The sequence below is a fragment of the Myodes glareolus genome, chromosome 6 (genome assembly GCF_982192425.1).
Source record: "Myodes glareolus chromosome 6, mMyoGla1.1, whole genome shotgun sequence".
Taxonomy (NCBI): domain Eukaryota; kingdom Metazoa; phylum Chordata; class Mammalia; order Rodentia; family Cricetidae; genus Myodes; species Myodes glareolus.
Window position 1 is genome coordinate 101776327 of NC_142031.1, and position 18652 is coordinate 101794978.

At 44.5% G+C, this 18652-nt stretch overlaps 1 protein-coding gene across 1 annotated transcript in view; it reads left to right on the forward strand.

The window, feature by feature from the left end:
- Dtnb (dystrobrevin beta) overlaps positions 1 to 18652 on the forward strand; it is a 201445-nt gene that overhangs the window by 161780 nt on the left and 21013 nt on the right. The window contains 3 exon segments of the mRNA XM_085691200.2: positions 6051 to 6136; positions 7114 to 7227; positions 8763 to 8859. Coding sequence (XP_085547326.1) covers positions 6051 to 6136; positions 7114 to 7227; positions 8763 to 8859 — 297 coding nt within the window.

Below are 18652 nucleotides of genomic sequence, written 5' to 3' on the forward strand. Positions count from 1 at the left end.
AGGAACCTAAGTATGTCTTTTTTTCACCTGTTGCAGAACAACCAAGTTTCAGAAGTCAAGAGAGCTTCAGGGTTCAGGTTTTTATTTAAATAAACTCAGGGATTAGCTTTTATTTAGCAGTTGAGTAAATCTTGGTAATTTTTTTTTCTCTAATATAAGGTAGGTTAATGAAGGGCCTATTAAAGGACAAAGCATGGTTAAAGAGTAAAAGTACTTACCCAGGGGGCCAACTGTGGAGAGAGACTCAGTGGGACAACATAGAAACTGAAATTGTTGTCTTTGGTCAATTTTAAAGACGTCTAACATGGCAGATGTTTGTGACTTATTCCACTGGATACATTGCAATCACCTGGAGAGATTTCAGCCTCCCAATGCCAGGCTTTATTATCCCAGACCAGTTACAACAATCTTTAGAAGTGTGTCCTGACCTTAATAGTTTAAAGCATTCTTAGCTGGAGCTGGGGAGATGGCTCGTTGGTTAAGAGCACTGGCTGTTCTTTCAGAGGACCTGGTTCCCAGCACCCACATGGCAGCTCACAGCGGACAGCAGTTCCAGGTGTTGGGACCAGGAGGCTCTCTTCTGACCCCTGCAGGTTCCTGTGTCTTCGACTATATCCTACATCTTTATGGTTTTATTTTTAGATTTATTTTAAAAACAAAACAAATTATAAACAGCTGAAAAGTTGCAAGCCTGAATTAATCAAACTCGAAGTGAGGGGCTGTTTTGCACCCGTGAAGTCTGAATCCTAAGAGAGAAACAAAGTTTTTTCTTCAAAAAACCTCACGAGGACCACTTCCACCCACAGGCTGTGACAGTGGAGACAGGATTTCTAGGACTTCAGGGTTAAAGTTCAGCCAGTTCCAGTGGGGGTGGGGGTGGTGTAGGGCATTCAACTTTCAGTTTTGTGAAGGTTTTTTGTTCAAGTCCTGAAAAGTCCTCAAAATTTCTCCATCTTTTTGTTTTGTTTTCTAATTTCTTTTTTAAATTTAAAAACATTTTTTATGTGTATGAATTTTTTCTGCATTGCAGTATGTATATACGTGTACCACATGCACGCCTGGTGTTCATGGAGGTCAGAAGAGGGTTTAAGATCTCTTGGAAACTGGAGTAATGATCCCTGGGAGCCGCTCTGTGGGAGCTGGGAACTGAATCCACCGGTGCTCTTAACCACTGAGCCATCTCCGTAGGCTTCGTGTTCGAGACAGGATTGCACACTGTAGCCACGCTAATGGGGAACTCACTCTGTAGCTCAGGCTAGCTTTGCCTTTGTGGTAATCATCCTGTCTCAGCCTCCCTAGTACTGAGATTACTGACGTGAGCCACTGCACTGGGCTTAATTTTTTGTTGTTTTGTTTTGAGCTTCTCCGGTCCCCTTCCACAGCCCCAGATTTGGCCAGAGTTTCCTCCCATGGAAGCCTGTGTAGGAGGAAGGGAAGGGAGAGGTCAGGCTCTGGTTAAAGGATTTGCTGTGTAATAGAGGCTCTCTTCCATGAAGGAGAGATCATGGCCAGCTGATCAAAGGCTGGCTTTAAATATTTAAAGAGCTGTTTACTGAAGTATAAAATATGACAAGTGTTTTGCATAAAGATACTTCAGCAACAGAAAAGAAAATGTCGTTTAGAGGCAGTAAGTGTGGCAGAGTCCCGTAACGAATTAGTGTGAGCTTATGGAAATTTATTTGCCTACTGTCTGCATTAAATGTTCATTTTGTTAAAGCGGGTTAGAATGGGAACCCATAAACAAGAGACGAATGTCTCAGCACTTCTTTACGTACACTCACGCATATTTTCGTGATGAGGTCTCCTAAACCAACTTGTCTCCTTTTCATGAAGCGTTCTTCCTTTTTTTTCCCCAGGGTCCCTTTTCAGCTCTGTGCTGAAATGACTGCATGGGAACTGATTAACTCTTGACTGTTAATTCTTCTTCCTCACTTTCAAGCCTTTAAGCTGCCTCAGCAGGGTCAGCTGTCCTGGCGCCAGCCCTTCTTTTCTGTGCTGGTGCTCTTCCCCAGTCTGAGACTTGCTGCGCATGCTCAGAAGCACTTGGCTGGCGGAACCTCAGTCCCAGTCACCACCTTACTTCCTGTGCCTGTTAATACTAGCGTGTGTTTATTTACTTTGGTTTTGTTTTTGCTTTCGAGACAGAGTTTCTCTGTGTAGCTTTGGAGCCTGTCCTGGAACTCGGTCTGTAGACCAGGCTAGCCTCGGACTCACTAAGATCTGCCTGTCTCTACTTCCCGAGTGCTGAGATTAAAGGCCTGTACTACCACTGCTGGACCTGTGTTTGTTTACTTACTTCTATTATTTGTTTGTTTGTTTGTTTCTGATCTCCACCAATGTATTGTGAGCTCCTCCAGGTGAGGGTTGTTTCCCATTTACCTAGGCATCACTAGCTGTCTGGGCACTGAGGAGTCAGGAAATGAATAAACTGATTTTGTTCTTGAAATTATTTAGGGTCTCTTCTAGATAATGTACCCAGTGTCTTTATGAATTAATCATTTTGTTTATGTGTTAGCCTCTTCAGAGTCCAGAAGTTATTTCAGGAAGGGAGACTTGCCTTTGTTTTATTATGTCGTGACTATTATTACTAAGGAGACCCATAGTGTTTGAGATAGCAAATAAATACTAAGTGTGCCTGTTATATAGTATATAATATATACTAGTCCATTTTTCATTGCTAGAACACCTAAAGAAAAAAAAGGCTTGTTTGGACTCAGTATTCTGGTAGTCTAAGGTCAAAGACCAGCGTCTGGTGATGGGATGGACTTCTTTGGGAAGGGTCCTGGGTCAACCCAGAGCATCATATGGCAGGAGACAGAGATGAATGTATGTGTATCTTCTCTAGAGCAAACTGACTAAGAACTCATAGAGATCTGCCTGCCTCTGCCTCTAGAGAGCTGAGGCTGAAGGCCTATGCCCCACTTATATCTACATTTTGATCAAAGGAGACAGGCCACGCTAGACACTCACTGCGGCTGGGCTGGAGGTTCTGTGAGTGCAGGCAGGTGGGAAAGCCCAGCCCCATTCTGTATGCAGGAACTGTTGCTTGCTCACTTCTGTTTGAGAAACATATTTCTGGGAGCTAGGGAACCTTGCCCGCTTCGGAATCTCTACTGATGGCTTTGGATTCCTACTTCAGCCTCCACTATAGAAGTCACCAGGTTTACAGTCAGATACCAAAAGTACCAAGGGTTATCTTGACTTTCCCAGTGAATGACACAAAGCATGCGTGTTTTCATACGCAAGCCCTTCCCACATCTGTAATTTTCCCTGCTCTTATCCTAAAAGAAGCTGTGACTTTTAAATTCCACTCTTTTTCTTTTCGATTTGAAGCTGATTATTCACAGCCAGGTTCATTCTCCATCCATCTTTGGTGAGGCTCACCCAGAGATCTCACATGACACTAAATACAGTGCGGGGAGTTTGCTCAGCTGGCCGCTGGTCCACACTTCTAAAGAAAGAAGAAAGTTTTTATTTTTATTTTAAAGAAGAAAAATATCAGGTGATCTGGTTAATCAGATCGGCTGTGCTGTTTTGCCCGTTTATTTAGAAAACACCCTATGAAAAGAGTTATTGAATCTTTAAGCTCCAGGCAGGGTATTAGGTTCTTGCTTCTTGTAGATTGTGCTTGAGACAAAGCAGAAAAGGTGTAGAGTGAGCATGGCTGGCAAAGAGCCTAATTGAGAGCTTCCGTTGTAGTTGCTGAGTCAGAGGGAAACAACACCTCATTATCCCCTTTCCTTTCTGTGTTCCTTGGCTAATACACGTCCTGTTGCCTGCCTTGCCTGCTGTGGTGGGGGGATATCTGGATACAGTCTTCGCATGACCCAGGCTAGCCTTGGACTGGCTCTGTAGCTGAGGGTGACCTTGAACTCCTGATCCTCCTGCTTCCACCTAAGTGTGAAGATTACATACAAGAATGTGTCACCACACTTGGTTTTATATGGCCATGATGTGTCATGTGGGATGTGTCAGAGATCAAACATAGGGTTTCATATTTGCAGGGCAAACACTCTCTCAGCTAAGCTAATGACCCACTCTGTGCAGTGTATATATGGGTCTGTTTCTAAATTGATTATTGTTATTTTCTACCATATTCTTGAAGGAGCTAGCAAGGGTACAAATCGCACGTCATGGTCTCTCCAAAGATAACACAATAATGATTACACATATGAGAGTGTGCTCAACATTAGTTCTTAAAGAATCCACATGAGATACCACCTCACATCCATGAGAATGACTCCTCATGGAATCAGTCCAACCCCTTAGGAAAAGTCTCTCAAAAGGCTCAGCGGTTTTCCTTCTTTCGACGAGTACTCGAAAGAAAGAACATATTTCTATACAAGTGTGAAAAGAACCCAAATCAGCTGATAGAAAAGTGTGGGATATTTATATTGTGGAATATTATTTATCCATAAAAAAGAAATACATATTTGTGATATAATACGAGTGAAGCTTGAACGCATCTTGCCAAGTTAAAGAAGTCAGAAATAAAGGCTATAGATTGTATTTTTGTATAATATACAGAATTAGTAAACTACAGAGACAGAAAGAATGGTGGTTCTCAGGGCAGGCAGAAATAGAGCATGGTTGCTAATGGGCATGGGATTGGAGGATAGTAAAACTTTGCTGGAAATAGAGGGTGGTGATAGTTTCATAGTCCAAACACACTAAAAACTACTGAACTGTATATTTTAAAAGGTTAGGGGCTGGGGATTTGATTCAGTCAGTCAGTGTTTGCCCAGCATGTACAAAACCCTGTGTTCAACTCCCAGCACAGCATAAACCAGGTGTGGTGCTGGATGCCTGTAAGCATTTGGGTGGTGGAGGAAAAAGGATCTGAGGTCCAGGGTCATCCTTGGCTACATAACCTTCCAGGCAGCATCAGATCCTGTCTGAAGAAAAGGGCATGGGGCAGATTTATGAAACATAAGCTCACCTCTGTTTAAATAAAGGAAACCTCACAGTTACAGGCTTTACAGTAAGGATGTTGAAACAAGAAAGATTTTAACATCTTTCAGTGAGACCACTATGCACTGGAGCTGTGGAGATGGCTTAGCGGTTAAGATCACTGGTTGATCTTCTAGAGAACCTGGGTTCGATTCCCAGAACCCCAATAGTAGCTAGCAACCCTTTGCTACTCCAGTTCCAGGGGTTTTGTAGGCGCCAGGCATACAGGTAGTTCACAGACATGCATGTGTGCAAAACACCCATATACATAAATATATAAAACAAAAAGAGCAAAAAGAAATAGGAGTCATTAGATATCGTCAGGGGGATAAGGTGGTTCAGCTACTTTGGGAAACAGTGTGAGTGTGCAGCTCAGCAGCTCCATGACAGCGTACTTAATGAAAAGAAATAAAATATATATATCGGGGCTGGTGAGGTTTCTAAGCGGGTAAAGGTTCTCTCCTCACCAAGGCTGAGTGCAGCCCTGGAACCTACGTGGTAGAAGGAGAGAGAAACAGCTCATGCACATCTCTCACCTCACACCATAACATGCACGCGCACACTCACAGTGGCGTGTGTGCTCACACATGTGCAAAGTAAGAAAACAAAGTGTATATTGATGTTAAACCCTGTGAGTGGAAGTTCAGCACTGCTTCCATCTGTGGTTGCCAAAAGCTGGAAGCGAGGGAATCCTCCTCAGCAGCAAACCTCCTGCTACCTGGGGACCAGAACTGTGCGCGGATGATTCTGTGGGGTGACGTTTCCAAGAAGGCAGAGCCAGGTAGAAACCCAACACATCGGTGCCCAGTGGTTGCTCACTCCGAGCTCACTCAAGCTCATTCGCAGTAGCGGTAGCAACTGCGGAAAAACTGACCTAAGGGATTATTTTATGGTGATGGAAAATGTTCTAAAACTGGATTGTGGTGGTTGGTTATACAAATGTTTAAATATACTAAGACTGTTGGGTTGGATGGGTTTTATGGTATGCAAACGAAACCTCAAAAATTGATTTTTTTTTGAAAAATTAACAGTCAGTCTCAGACTTTGGATATTTAAATTTGGGGGAAAAAAAAAACACAAATAACTTCTCTCCACCATAGACCCGGCCTCCCGCTGACGCCAGCTTCAACTTTGATGCCAACAAGCAACAGAGACAACTCATTGCGGAACTGGAAAACAAGAACAGGTGAGAATGTGGCCCTCTCACCTGTCTCCCACGGCCAGGAACATCTTCTGTGTGGTCCTCATCATCGCCTCACAGACTGCTTGACTTGTTTGCTTGCCCTTTTTCCTTCTCTGAGATGGTCCCTTGTAACCCGGGCTGACAGGCTGTAACACAAGCTAACTTTGCTACCTTGACCCTCCTGCCTGCCCCCTCAAGTGCTAGGATTACAGACATATTACCATACCCAGCTCTATACAACCCCTCAGTAGACAGGAGTAGCTCAGAACCGGAAGATAACACTGCATGCTGTTGGTTCAGATTGTCCTACGCTCTGATCTACCTCTAGAGGGTCTCTGTCTGGGGACTCCTTCCATCCACCAGTGTGTCCCTCACAGTTCCTTGCCCCACTCCTTCCCAGTAGCTTTTGCTTTGTCTTAGCAGCTTTTCGTGGCCTCTTACACTGCATGTTACCAGTCTCACTTTATTTTAAAAGGCCATTGGCTTTAAAAAAGCCAAATGGTTGCTAAAAGACCTGGATATCACACATTGCACCACTGTGCAGTGAGAGGTAGAAACCAGAACCAGGAGACTGGCCCTTGTGTAACATGCTCTGGGGAGGAACTGGCAGCAACCTCCAGTCAGGAGCCAGGAATCAAGTGAAGGGAGAGAGAGTGGAGGAAGCATTGGGAAGTCCGCATAGGACTAGGACCTACGTCAGGAGGTTTTAAAGAGTTCTTTCCCTGAAGTGGAACAGGGTAAATAAAATGTTGCAGTTGTCAATTCCCCTTCCTGGAGAGGGTTCAAGGTCTTGAGAAGAATGTCATCTCTGGGCAGAGCACCTGAGGAGGCGTCAGGTGAAACTGTTGAGAAAGGTATCCATTTCCCACTTGAAGGATTAGTAGCCTCAGAACAGAGGGTAAAGGAGGCACTGAGGGGGTGAAAACATCTAATGGGAAGAAAGAACTGTCAGACACTAACGGCGCCTCTTGCCATCTCAGAGAGATCCTGCAGGAGATCCAGCGCCTACGGCTGGAACATGAGCAGGCTTCCCAGCCCACTCCTGAGAAGGCCCAGCAAAACCCCACGCTGCTAGCGGAGCTGCGCTTGCTGAGGTAAGTGTGCATCCAGCCGCTCCCAAACAACAGCCTGTGGTGGGAATTTCCGGGCTAGAATCTGTTCATTAGTAGGCTGCCTAAGAGTTCCATCCAGCACACGGGAGAATGACCAGACCCGTAATGAGTCATTTTCCTCTCTACCGCAGAAACACGCGTGTTCCCACAACAGAAACACGTGTGTTCCCACAAGTGTAGACATTATGGAAACCAAACTCAATGTCTAAGTCTTACCAGAGCTCAGATTCTTGAATGGCGTGCCTATCTGTTCCTGTTGTAGCATTTAGAATTCTACATCTGATTCTTGATTTGGTGAGTGAGGGGCGCAGTGAGATAAGATCTCCTTCTGTAGCCCAGGCTGGCCTAGAACCTTTAGCATTATATAGTACAAGCTGGCTTTGAACTTGTGGTAGTATTCCTTCTTCAGCCTCCCCAGGGCTAGGATTATAGGCCTGAACCATAGCATCTGGGATACTCATAGCTGAATAGAACGGAATTTTTCAGTGCTTTCTTTATAGCCTTAACCGTGATTTCTTTTAGGTAGGGAACAATGATTATTAAATTTCTACTTGTATCTGTCATTTAGATTTTTATCATCATTAAATAAAGCATAAAGAGTTGAAACCAGCCGGGCGGTTTAAAGACACACGCCTTTAATTTTAGCACTTGGAAGGCAGAGGCGGGCGGATCTCTGTGAGTTCGAGGCCAGCCTGGTCTACAAGAGCTAGTTCCAGGACAGGCACCAAAAACTACAGAGAAACCCTGTCTCAAAAATTAAATAAATAAATAAATAAATAAATAGAGTTAAAGCCATTCAAATCAACGCAATTAGCCAGCATCGAGTGTCCTTTTCCCCAAAGCTTCATTTCAGGCTGGACATACCTTTAAATATGTCAGTGCATACCTTTAATCCAGCACTCGAAGCAGAAGCAGGAGGATCTCAATGAGTTCAAGGGCAGCCTAGACTACATAGTAAGTTCCAGGCCAGCCATGGATGAATAGGAGAAACAAAACTTCATTTGAGTTTGGGATTTAGTTGGGCTGTGTTTTTGGTGGCCCCATTGTTCACTGTCACACATAGGGTAAACGCTTTACTAAGAAGACCTGAGGAAACAGCTGCTGACTCCAGCAGAGGGGAAGAGGCAGCCATCAGCTTAAGGCACACTTGTTTCTCTTCCTCTACTCACTTGGCTCAGGTACAGATGACTATTTTTGTATCTCGAAAAGCAAAAACTGAGCCAGGCGGTGGTGGCTCACACAAAGTCCTGGGTTCAGTCCCAGCATGGCATAAACCAGGCATGGTAGTGCGTGCCTGTAACCCCAGCACTTGGGCGGCGGAGACAAGCAAATCAGAAGCTCAGGGTCACCCTCAGCTGCATAGCGTTTAAGGTCAGCATGTGATGAAGGAGACAAAGCAAGGCGGAATCCGCTTGTAGCTATTTCATGCCCTTTTGGTTTTGGCCTGGATGTGTGAGTTCAGGACCTGCCAATCACAAAGCTTTGTTTCTGATGGGATCCTTCCTCCTTTCCGACAGGCAAAGGAAAGATGAACTGGAGCAGAGGATGTCAGCACTGCAGGAGAGTAGGCGGGAGCTGATGGTCCAGCTGGAGGGGCTGATGAAGCTGCTAAAGGTAAGAACCTGTATGCTCTCCTCCCGCTGGGACTGAGGCTTGACTGCGGGGCCTGCAGACCGTTTTCAAGTAAACTTGTGTAAGTGTAGCCCGATTGGGTATCAGTCATTGAAATTAGATAGCGCCTACGAAATGCCTCAGCTGTAAAGGCGCTTGCTGACAAGCATGATGACCTGGGTTCAAACCCTAGGGCCCATAGCGTGGAAGGGGAGAACTCGCTCCTGCGAAGGGCCCTGACTTCTGCATGCACATACACGTACACATATACACACAGCTAATAAATGTAAATAGATAAAATAATAGCATTAGGAATAGAGTAATGTTCTTAAGCAGTTGCTTTGGCTCAGTGGTTAAGAGCACTCTCTGCTCTTCCAGAAGACTCACATTCTATTTCCAGCCCCCACATGCAGCTCACAACTGTTTGTAACTCCAGTTCCAGGGGATCCAACCCCCTCTTCTGGCCTCCATGGACATCAGGCCCACAAGTGGTGAACATAATAAATGCAAGGAAAACACTCACATACATAAAAGTAAAATAATTGCAAGTAAGGTTATTTGTCAATCAGGTATTAACTATGTATAAGTGAAAATTATTTCTCAACTAAGTTTCTTTTAAGACAAGTTTTCAAATAGCCTACCTAAACATTTGACAAACGTCAATTGTCCTCTTTTTAATAAGAAATACAGCAGCAAACTGTGTTAGGATGTTTGCAGAGAAACAGCACCGACAGGATTTTTATAGCTATATAAGGGGATTTATATGGCAAGTGGCTTGCTCCATCATGGAGGCAGAGGACTCTGCTAGGGAGACATAGGAAAGCCATGGTGTGATCCAGTGTGTCTGGAGGCCTAAGAACCTGGGGTCCTGACTTTGTCACCCCAGTCAGTTCAGAAGGTGACTTGTAAGGAATGGGTGTTGGGTCGACCTTACTCCTGAAGTCTTGGTGGGACAAAGCCAGGAGAGCCCCAGTAGAGATAAGAAACACTGCTCCCCAAGAGAGAACACACTTGTTTTCTCTGCCTTCTGGTTCTATCCAGTTCCTCTGTGGTCTGGATGGCATCTTTCCCTGTTGGCTGGAAGCAGATCTTCTGCTCTTGGTCTGCTAGTTCCGGTACCAAGCTCTTTTCAGTATTCTCAGGGACAGGCCTGGGAGTATTCTATTTCTGTGGATATCCGTTAGCACGGTCAGGTGGACACAAAGGTAAACATTACATAAACTAGCTTACTCATCCTGATTCCGAATAGCGACTTTACTGGGTGGTGGTGGCGAATCAGAATATCTAGGGTTAGTGTATAGGGGAAGGGAATAAATTCATACTTTCCATTTTTCCACTTTTTGCTGAGAAGTACATTATAGCCCCTTACTCTAGATAAGAGGAAGGCAATGGTTGACATTAAATGCCCCCTCCTGCACAGTGTGTTTGCGCTGAACACTCAGTGGATTGTCTAGCAGAGATTCGAGGATGGTTGCCTGTGCCCGTGTGGTTGATGTTCAAGGCTGTGCCCCCACCACATCATACAGTGTGCCACACAGTTCACTGAAGAGAGGCAGCTAAATCTGTGACAAAGAGGAGTTGTTAAAGATTTAAGAAAAAATAAGTTTGAGACAATACTTGGCAAGCTAGAAGAGCAAGAGACCAAATGACAATAGGAGACTCATGTAATCACGTGACCAGGCCAGAGGTAACAAAGGTCCAGCTAGGAGTGCTAACTCGAGAAAGCTGGAGCTGAGACGTCTCCTCAATGTCTACATGGTCAGCCAGCCCCTTAGTAGCAATAAAGCGGGTTCTGGCGACTAGCAGGAGTGTCATGTTTGTGTTGGAAACTGATGTTTTACTTCCTTAAGCAATTACTTCTTTTAGTCCTGAGCTGAGTTTTTTTTCCCTCGCTTGGTCTTGGTATTTGGTTTATTTTACATGGATGGACGTGCTTCTGCACAGACCCTGTTACAGATTTCCCCTCAGAAACATTTGACATGCAAGGGAGTCTAATTTCAAGAAAATCTTATTCCAGAATCTTGGTTGGTCCAGTTCCCTGGCGATGTCGATCCTCAGCTCAGGGGCCCCATCCCCAACTCACAGCAGCAGCTGTGTACATAAACATTTGTCCCATGTGATACCTCTCGCCTTGTGAGGTGTTGAAAACTCCACCGTATGGAACTGGCACACTTGGAGGCCAGGAGATGCTGTGAGCGTGCCCCTCCTTGTGTCAACCCCTTTCAGGGAGAAGTGCCCACACGTAAATGGGCAGGTGCCCAGCTGTGATTTTTGGTTTGCTTTACTTTGGTCCTTCTATGTACCTTAGCTGGCCTGGAATTCAGAGATCTGCCTGCCTCTACCTCTCAAGGACTGGGGTTACTGTGTACCCCTGTGCCCTCTTCTGACCCTCTGAGTGCACCTGTATGCACATGGTGCACACATAGACAAACAGGTGCACACACATACACATAAGTAAAAAATAAATCATAGACCAGATGTGGTGGTCCATGCCTTTAATCCCAGTACTTAGGAGGCAAAAGCTGGGAATCTCTGAGTTCAAGGGCAACCTGGCCTGCATAGTGAGATTCTGTCTCAAAATAGTGATAATAATTATTATTAATTATTATTATGTGTATATATTTTTCAAGTTTCTAGATGTCATGTTAAATATTTGCTGAATATTGACTAGACTCAGTCCCTGTCACCAAGGAGTGTCTACAGTCTTCTCATTAGTTTTTTTCCCTTAATGATATAATGTCATTGACACTCGGGTACCATGTTCTGTACGTTTTCTTTATATTTTTTTCTTGATTATCAATATGTAACTAGCCTCTGTCTCAAACTACTTATTTAATCTATAAGTAATTATATGTCAGTATTTCTGCTCCTAACTCTTGTTTCCAACATTTTTATTTCATTCTAATTCTCAAATTTTGCTTTTGTGTTTGTTTTTTGATACAGACTACCATAGGACTTACCTGTAGCTCTAGGCTGGCCTTGAACTCATGATCCTTCTGCCTCAGCGTCTCAGAGTTCTGGGATTGCAGGCATCAACCCCTATGCTTGGACTAGATTGTCAGTCTCTTTGTAGAAGACGGCAGTTCCTATGCTATTACTACTTCTACCACATGGAAGAGATAGCTTCATGTGTTTTTAGGGAACAAACTCTTCTAGATTTGTGCCCCATCACTAAGATGTTATGACCCCTTTGAATCAGGTTAGTACTGTCTCTTGTCATCCACCAGTCCATGTTGACTGGTCCTAGCAAACTAATACAGAATGCTCTCCGACCTTATATCTGACCTTTTTAATGTGTTGACAGAGCCCTAAAGGCTTTATGTGACTAGCTTTTGTGAATTTGGGTACCACCAGCCTAGGGAACACTTTGCCAGAATCTACTCTTTTAACATTGCCGTGTTCATCAGCCCATTCTAGCCTGACCCAGGTCTCCCAGATAAGACAGAATGGTGTTATGTCCTGGGACAACCTACACGGCAGAGTGAGCATGGTGTGGTCTTGAAACATTGTTTCTGAAATGTCCATACTTCATTTCATTTGTTTTTTTTCAAGACTGATCTTGAGACAGTCCTTTTCCCTGAACCTCCCAAAGTGCTGGGAATACAGGTATGAGCCAGCACAGCACCTTCCCTGTTCTGTTAAGCCAAAACTGTGGTTTCTTCAATACCAGACCTGAGGTACATGGTGATACTTAGTGTTCTCAGTACAGTCAGGATTGCAGCCTGTGAAGAGTGTCCCACCCTCCCAATTGGTCTCACTACATAAGCATGGCTATCCTGGAGCTCACTAGGAGTTCACTGTGTAGACCAGGCTGGCCTTGAACTCACAGAGCTCCATCTGCCTCTGACTCCTCAGTGCTTGGATTAAAGTTGTGTGCCACCACACCCAGCCCATCTCAGTTTCTATTTCAACAAGTAGTGTTAGCAGTTTCTAAATTGTATAATGCCTCTCCTACGGCTGCTTTCTTGCCCATCGGGAGTTGGAGATGAACTTGCCTCAGAGAAGCATCCTTCCAAGCTGCATTAGTCCCTCCCTGCTGCAGGTATGCTGGGAAGCCTCTGACTTCTCAGGTGACCCAGGCAGTACTCAGGGTCTCTGGTCTGACTACTAGGTTTAAATCCCAATGCAGGCAGCTGGCTTTCATCGTAAAAATCTCCTTTCCCAGGGCTGGAGAGATGGCTCAGTGGTTAAGAGCATTGACTGTTCTTCCAGAGGACCTGAGTTCAATTCCCAGCAACCACATGGTGGCTCACAACCATCTGTAATGAGATCTAGTGCCCTCTTCTGGCCTGCAGGCATACATGAAGGCAGAATGTTGTATACATAATAAATAAATAAATCTTTAAAAAAAAGAATCTCCTTTCCCAGCTAAACTGGGCCTCAAGGGATTTCTTGGTGCTCACCAAATTTCGAGTTCATATCTGCCTCTCCCTTGCAATAATAAAAATATTGTCCATGTTCCCCCCTCTCCTGTGCAGTTCCTTTGCTGCACCAAATCACTCTGCCCTCACATCCAGACTTGCAGCCCCTTCAAGAGCAGGAGCATATCCATTCCTGTGTCCCTCCACCCATGTACCGTGGAGACCACTGCACCTGTGGACCCAGTGTAGATGGAGCCATCATAGCCACATACTGATTTATTTACTGGGGCACATTGGAGGCTTCCTGACCACAGTTGCCCATGATGAGGCACAAAAAGAAAAAGCAAAGAGACCAGAAAGTCAATGACTGAGGAGTTCAGGACCAAGACAGGAGTCACTCTAAAGGTTTCTCTTGACTCCGTTCATCTTTTTTTCTACAGTCCTTGGTACTGCATTCATCTGTCAACCATAGCTGGCATGTCCTGCTCTGCCTGCCCTTACTGTAAGGTTATAAAGAGAAGCCCATCTTTGTTTTCAGTGCCTTATGCAGGAGAATTACTAGATAAACCTGTGCTGGAATAATGAAGAACTGAGAATGAGAATTCCATTCTCCTCTCCCTCCCTCCGACAAGCCCTTGTCATGTATTACAAGTTGTCCTAGAGTGTAGCTTCCTCTTGCCTCTGCCTTCCCAGTGCTAGGTCTAAAAGCATGCACCACAATGCCTAGCTCTAAGATTCTTTTTCCCCTTTCCCTTGGAGGGGGATTATGTTTTATCTTATTTGTTTTATTGTGACATGGCCTCACGTATTCCAGTTTGGTCTTTAACTCACTTTGTGGCCAAAGATGGCCTTGAGCTCCCTATCCTTCTGTCTCCGTCTCCCTAGTGCCAGAGTTACAGTCATGAGCTACCATATCTACGTACCATATATGTAGTGCAGGAGACCAAACCAAGGGCTTCACGCATGCGAGGCAAGCACTCTCCCAACCAAGTTATACCCCAGTCCTTAGGATTCTTTCTCTGAAAGGTTTCCCAGGGTCCTGCACCAGTTTCCTGCTCACAGGGCAGGGGGTGGTCATGAATGTGCACCCCTGCAGGAAACAGCAAAGCAGCTCGAAAGCCGGCGGACTGGTACCGGTTCAGCTTGGTTACTACTGAGAAGAGACCAGGAGAAATGAAAACCACTTGTGGTCAGGAGGAGCCATTAGATAGGGTGATAAAACAGTGGTTCTCAGGTAGAGCCCAAGTCTCTTGGGGCCCATTTTGAGGTGTCCCACCCCCATCAGAGCTTTGACTTAGTGGAGCTCAGGTGGAGCCTAAAATTTTCATCTCTGAGAAGTTCCCAGAGAATTCTAACGTTGGTGGTCCGCGTTCCACACCTGAAGAACAGCTGCCCTAGAAATATGAACCTAAATATATGTGAGTATTGTCAGTGGTGACCCACAGTGATAACTGGGATTTTAAACTAGATTAAACTTCCTCTTTCGGTTTGCCGTAAGCAGTTGAGACTGCAGGCCCTCCAGGAAGTTGAACTAAGCCGTTCCTAAGGTTCTTTGGAACCTTAAAGTCGTCATTGCATTCATTAGCTGGTTGGGACCGAGAGCCATCATTTAACTGAATCCATGCCGGTGAATCGGGCTGTTGCTCTCCAGACCTATGCTTGACCACGGTTTGCCCAGTTTCTCCTGCCGTTTCTTCTCAGTGTTTGTGGTGACGGGCATTAACTTCTTTCTTTTTCTCCTCTGCCTCTTTTCATCTTCAACACCTCTAGGAGGAAGAGCAAAAGCAGGCAGTAAGTGGACTTCAGAATTCTCTCCTCCCCCCGCCCCCGACCCCGGGCTCTCACTCCTTTGCATGCTCCTCTGTTCCTTATATAAATTTTGTACACCTTCTACTTCGCCCCATGCATCACTTGCTCTCTGAGGAGTTGGTAATGTGTAAAACCCTCAGACGTTTTCCTCCTTGGCGGTGTGCAATGCCCTCAGACTGGGTCGTGTTTACCTAAGGGAGCATGTTCTTACTTTAAACCCAAGCTTCTTTAATTTGTGCTTATTTAAATATGCATGATTAGCCAGGCTACCATTGCATTTTCATGTTCTTTTATTTTCTGCTGGTTTTGTGTCCTGAGTGACCTTAATTGCTTGAAACAGCTTCCCAGGTGGTGGGAGTGACCTCAGGTCTAAATGATACATTCTGAATGAATATGCATGAAAGTGAAGTGTTCCTTGGATGCCCGTAGATATCCTGTGGTTGCAAATAGGCCCTGGCTCCACCAGCCTTCCGACAAAAGTAGTGCTATTACCTGCTCTGAGCCTTTGGGGGCTGGGAAGCAAGTGACTGGGGGGGGGGTTCTGAATGGCATGGCTATTAATGATGCTTGGGGACAGTCGATGTTTGTTTTTGTTTTTCTTTAAAGCTGTTATCCTATGCAGGAAAAATTGAGGGCCTACTCATGATAATAACCTGGGTAAACTAAGTTCAAGAGAGAAATATAAAATGCTAATTCAAAAAAGGAATATAAAATATTTAATTTAAAAATTACTTATCTTTTGGGGCTGGAGAAATGAATGGCTCAACAGTTAGGAGCACTGACTGCTCATCCAGAGGACTCAGGTTTGATTCCCGGCACTCATATAGTGGCTCACAACTGTCTGTAACTCCAGTCCCAGGGAGTCTGTCCTCTTCTGGCTTATGGGGGTACTGCATGCACATGGTATGCATGCATGCAGGCAAAACACCTGTATACCTGAAATAAAATGAGAAACAATTCTCCATTTTTTCAGAAATACGGATTTGTTAATGTGTTAGATTTTGTAGTATGTGCATTTCCAGCTTGGAGAACATTGATGGTGAGCAGCAGAAGCAAGAGAGAATGATGAGAGGCCATCAGTGAGGGGAGAAAGCACTGGGCCCAGCTAAGGACCTAGAAATCCCATGGGCTTTAATGTAATAAGTTTGTTTGGTTTGGTTCTTGCCTGGTTTGGTTTGCCCATTTCCCTGAGCCATATATGAGTTTTTATCCATCTCTTTAATCTAATGACACTTCTCCATCAATAGGTACATTCACCTAAACAAAACAGAAAGATGAAAAATCAAACCCAGTTTTACACACTTTTACCAGGAAGTGACAACTTAATCACGCCCCTCCCCTTTCATTGATGAAAGCAAGTCACATGGTCACATTTGACAAGGAGAGGGTTGGGAGGTGTGACTCCAGCTGGTTTGGAAATCAAAGAGATAAATGGGAGAGTGAGTGACTGAGCAAAGGGCCTGAGTCCTTTCCATCCCTCCTACCCACATCTCATTCCATGTGGCCCTGCTGACATGGTGCCATTTCATCCTTAGGCCCTGACCTCCAGTGCACCCCTCCTTCTCTTCATTTCTGTAGAGCTGACAGCACCTTCTGGAGTCTCCTTCCAACGGTCTCCCTTGCTAGCACCTCCTGATAATCTCTGTCCCTGAAAGTGACAACCCAAAGGGACCCAAGAGTTATAGGGACCCTCTTCCCTGCCCAGGATAGGGCAGATGACAGCAGCAGAGCTTCCTGTGAATATTATAATTTCTTCAGTTTCTTATGAAATAGCATATACTCTACAGAATAAGAAATACCAGTGCTGGGAGGCTAATTAAATGCTGTCCTTGCTGTGTATGGTGCTCATGACTGTGATCCTGCCACGTGGGAGGCAGAGGCAAAAAGATCAGAAATTCAAGGACAGCCTTGGCTATATGAGATGCTGTCTCAAAAAAGCTAACTAAATAAATAAGCAGAACTAACCTTTAGCAGCATGATTCAAGCAAGCATACGTGCCCAGTGACTTTTTGTTCCACGTGAGATCACCATCTCTTGAAACTGAAAAAGGAATTTTCCATGTCCACCAGCCTGAGTACATAGCCTGGTCCTCACAGTCTAGTAGAACTGTGTCCATCTAGATGGGGAAATCCTTCTGTCCATCCCACAGGACTTACACTGAACTCACCCAAGGTCAGTTCTGAAGCTCCAGCTATGGCTTGAAAGACTTTACATAATTCACCATTTTTTATTTATAAGGTGAAAAGACTGTAGGTCTTTGGACCTTCTCTAGCCCATATCATTGCTGAGTGGGTCAACGGCAAAGCTTTTTAATTGAAGAATTACTTCAGGGTGGGGGTGAGCAGAGAAGCCAGGAGATCAAATCCCTGGAGCTAGAGTTACAGGTAACTGTGAGCTATCCAATGTGGGTCCTCTGGAAAAACAGCAAAAGCTCTAAACTACTAAGCTATCTCGGTGTAAAACGGAGACTGCTCATTGGTTCCTGGCCACCCAGATCCAAATAACCGCACAGAAACTATATTAATTACAACACTGCTTGGGCTATTAGCTCAGGCTTCTTATTAATTAACACTTACATCTTAAAATAACCCATTTCTATTAATCCGTGTATTGGCACAAAGCTGTGGGTTACTGGTAAGAATCCGGTGTCTGTCTCCAGCAGCTACATGGCGTCTCTCTGACTCTGCCTACTCTCTCTATATATATTCTTCCATTCTGCCCTGCCATAGGCTATAGCAGCTTCTTTATTAACCAGTGGTAATAAAGCATATTCATAGCATATAGAAGGAATCCCACAACATCACCCCTTTTCTGTCTATATAAAAAGGAAGGACTTTAATCTAGTAAAATTACATATAATAAAACAGATATCAAGCAAGAATTATAGTTACAATACTTAGTCCATTTACGTTTGGAAAATTAAGGAAAATACTCTATCATCTATCCTATCTTTGTGAATCTAAAGCTTTGTATCTAATTTATCTTTTATCATAACTAAGGAAAACCATAACTGTCTTCAACTCCTCAGAGACCCCAGAAGGATATAATATTATCTAAGTAAACAGGAAGTACATTGTAAGCAACTTCCAAAGTTCTAGAATTGATAGAGATATCTCGCTGCCTGGACAGTTACCCAAAGTTCTTCTGTAACGTTGGGACAGCCATCTTTAGCCTATAGGCCCATAGTATCTGGCAGACTTTTCCATAAAGCAGGAAATTGAAAGGCTGTTTCGTCTGTCCTGGCAGTTTGTCAGTCATTTTCTTCTGTATCTAGTTCAATATGAAGGATGATATAAAGATACAAATGAACAGATAGATAAAGAGGTACATACAACAAGGTCTAGATGGTCCCCAGTACCAGAGTTCCTTCTGTATACTGGGGCATGTAGATGTGTTCACTAACTCCTTGGTTCAGAGTGATGAGGTTCTGTTTCATAGGCTCGATTGATTCATTTACTGACCATTGGTGATCAGCTTCATTTTCGTTCCCCTTCTTCAGAGGTCTGAAGAGGGCAGCAAGTTCTAACAATCATGCTGTGGGCTTTCTGGCACCTCGCTCCTATCCTAAAGCTGCTTTAGCGTATAGACACTCTTATCGTTCTGGTCATCCCTCATCCGTGGTATGT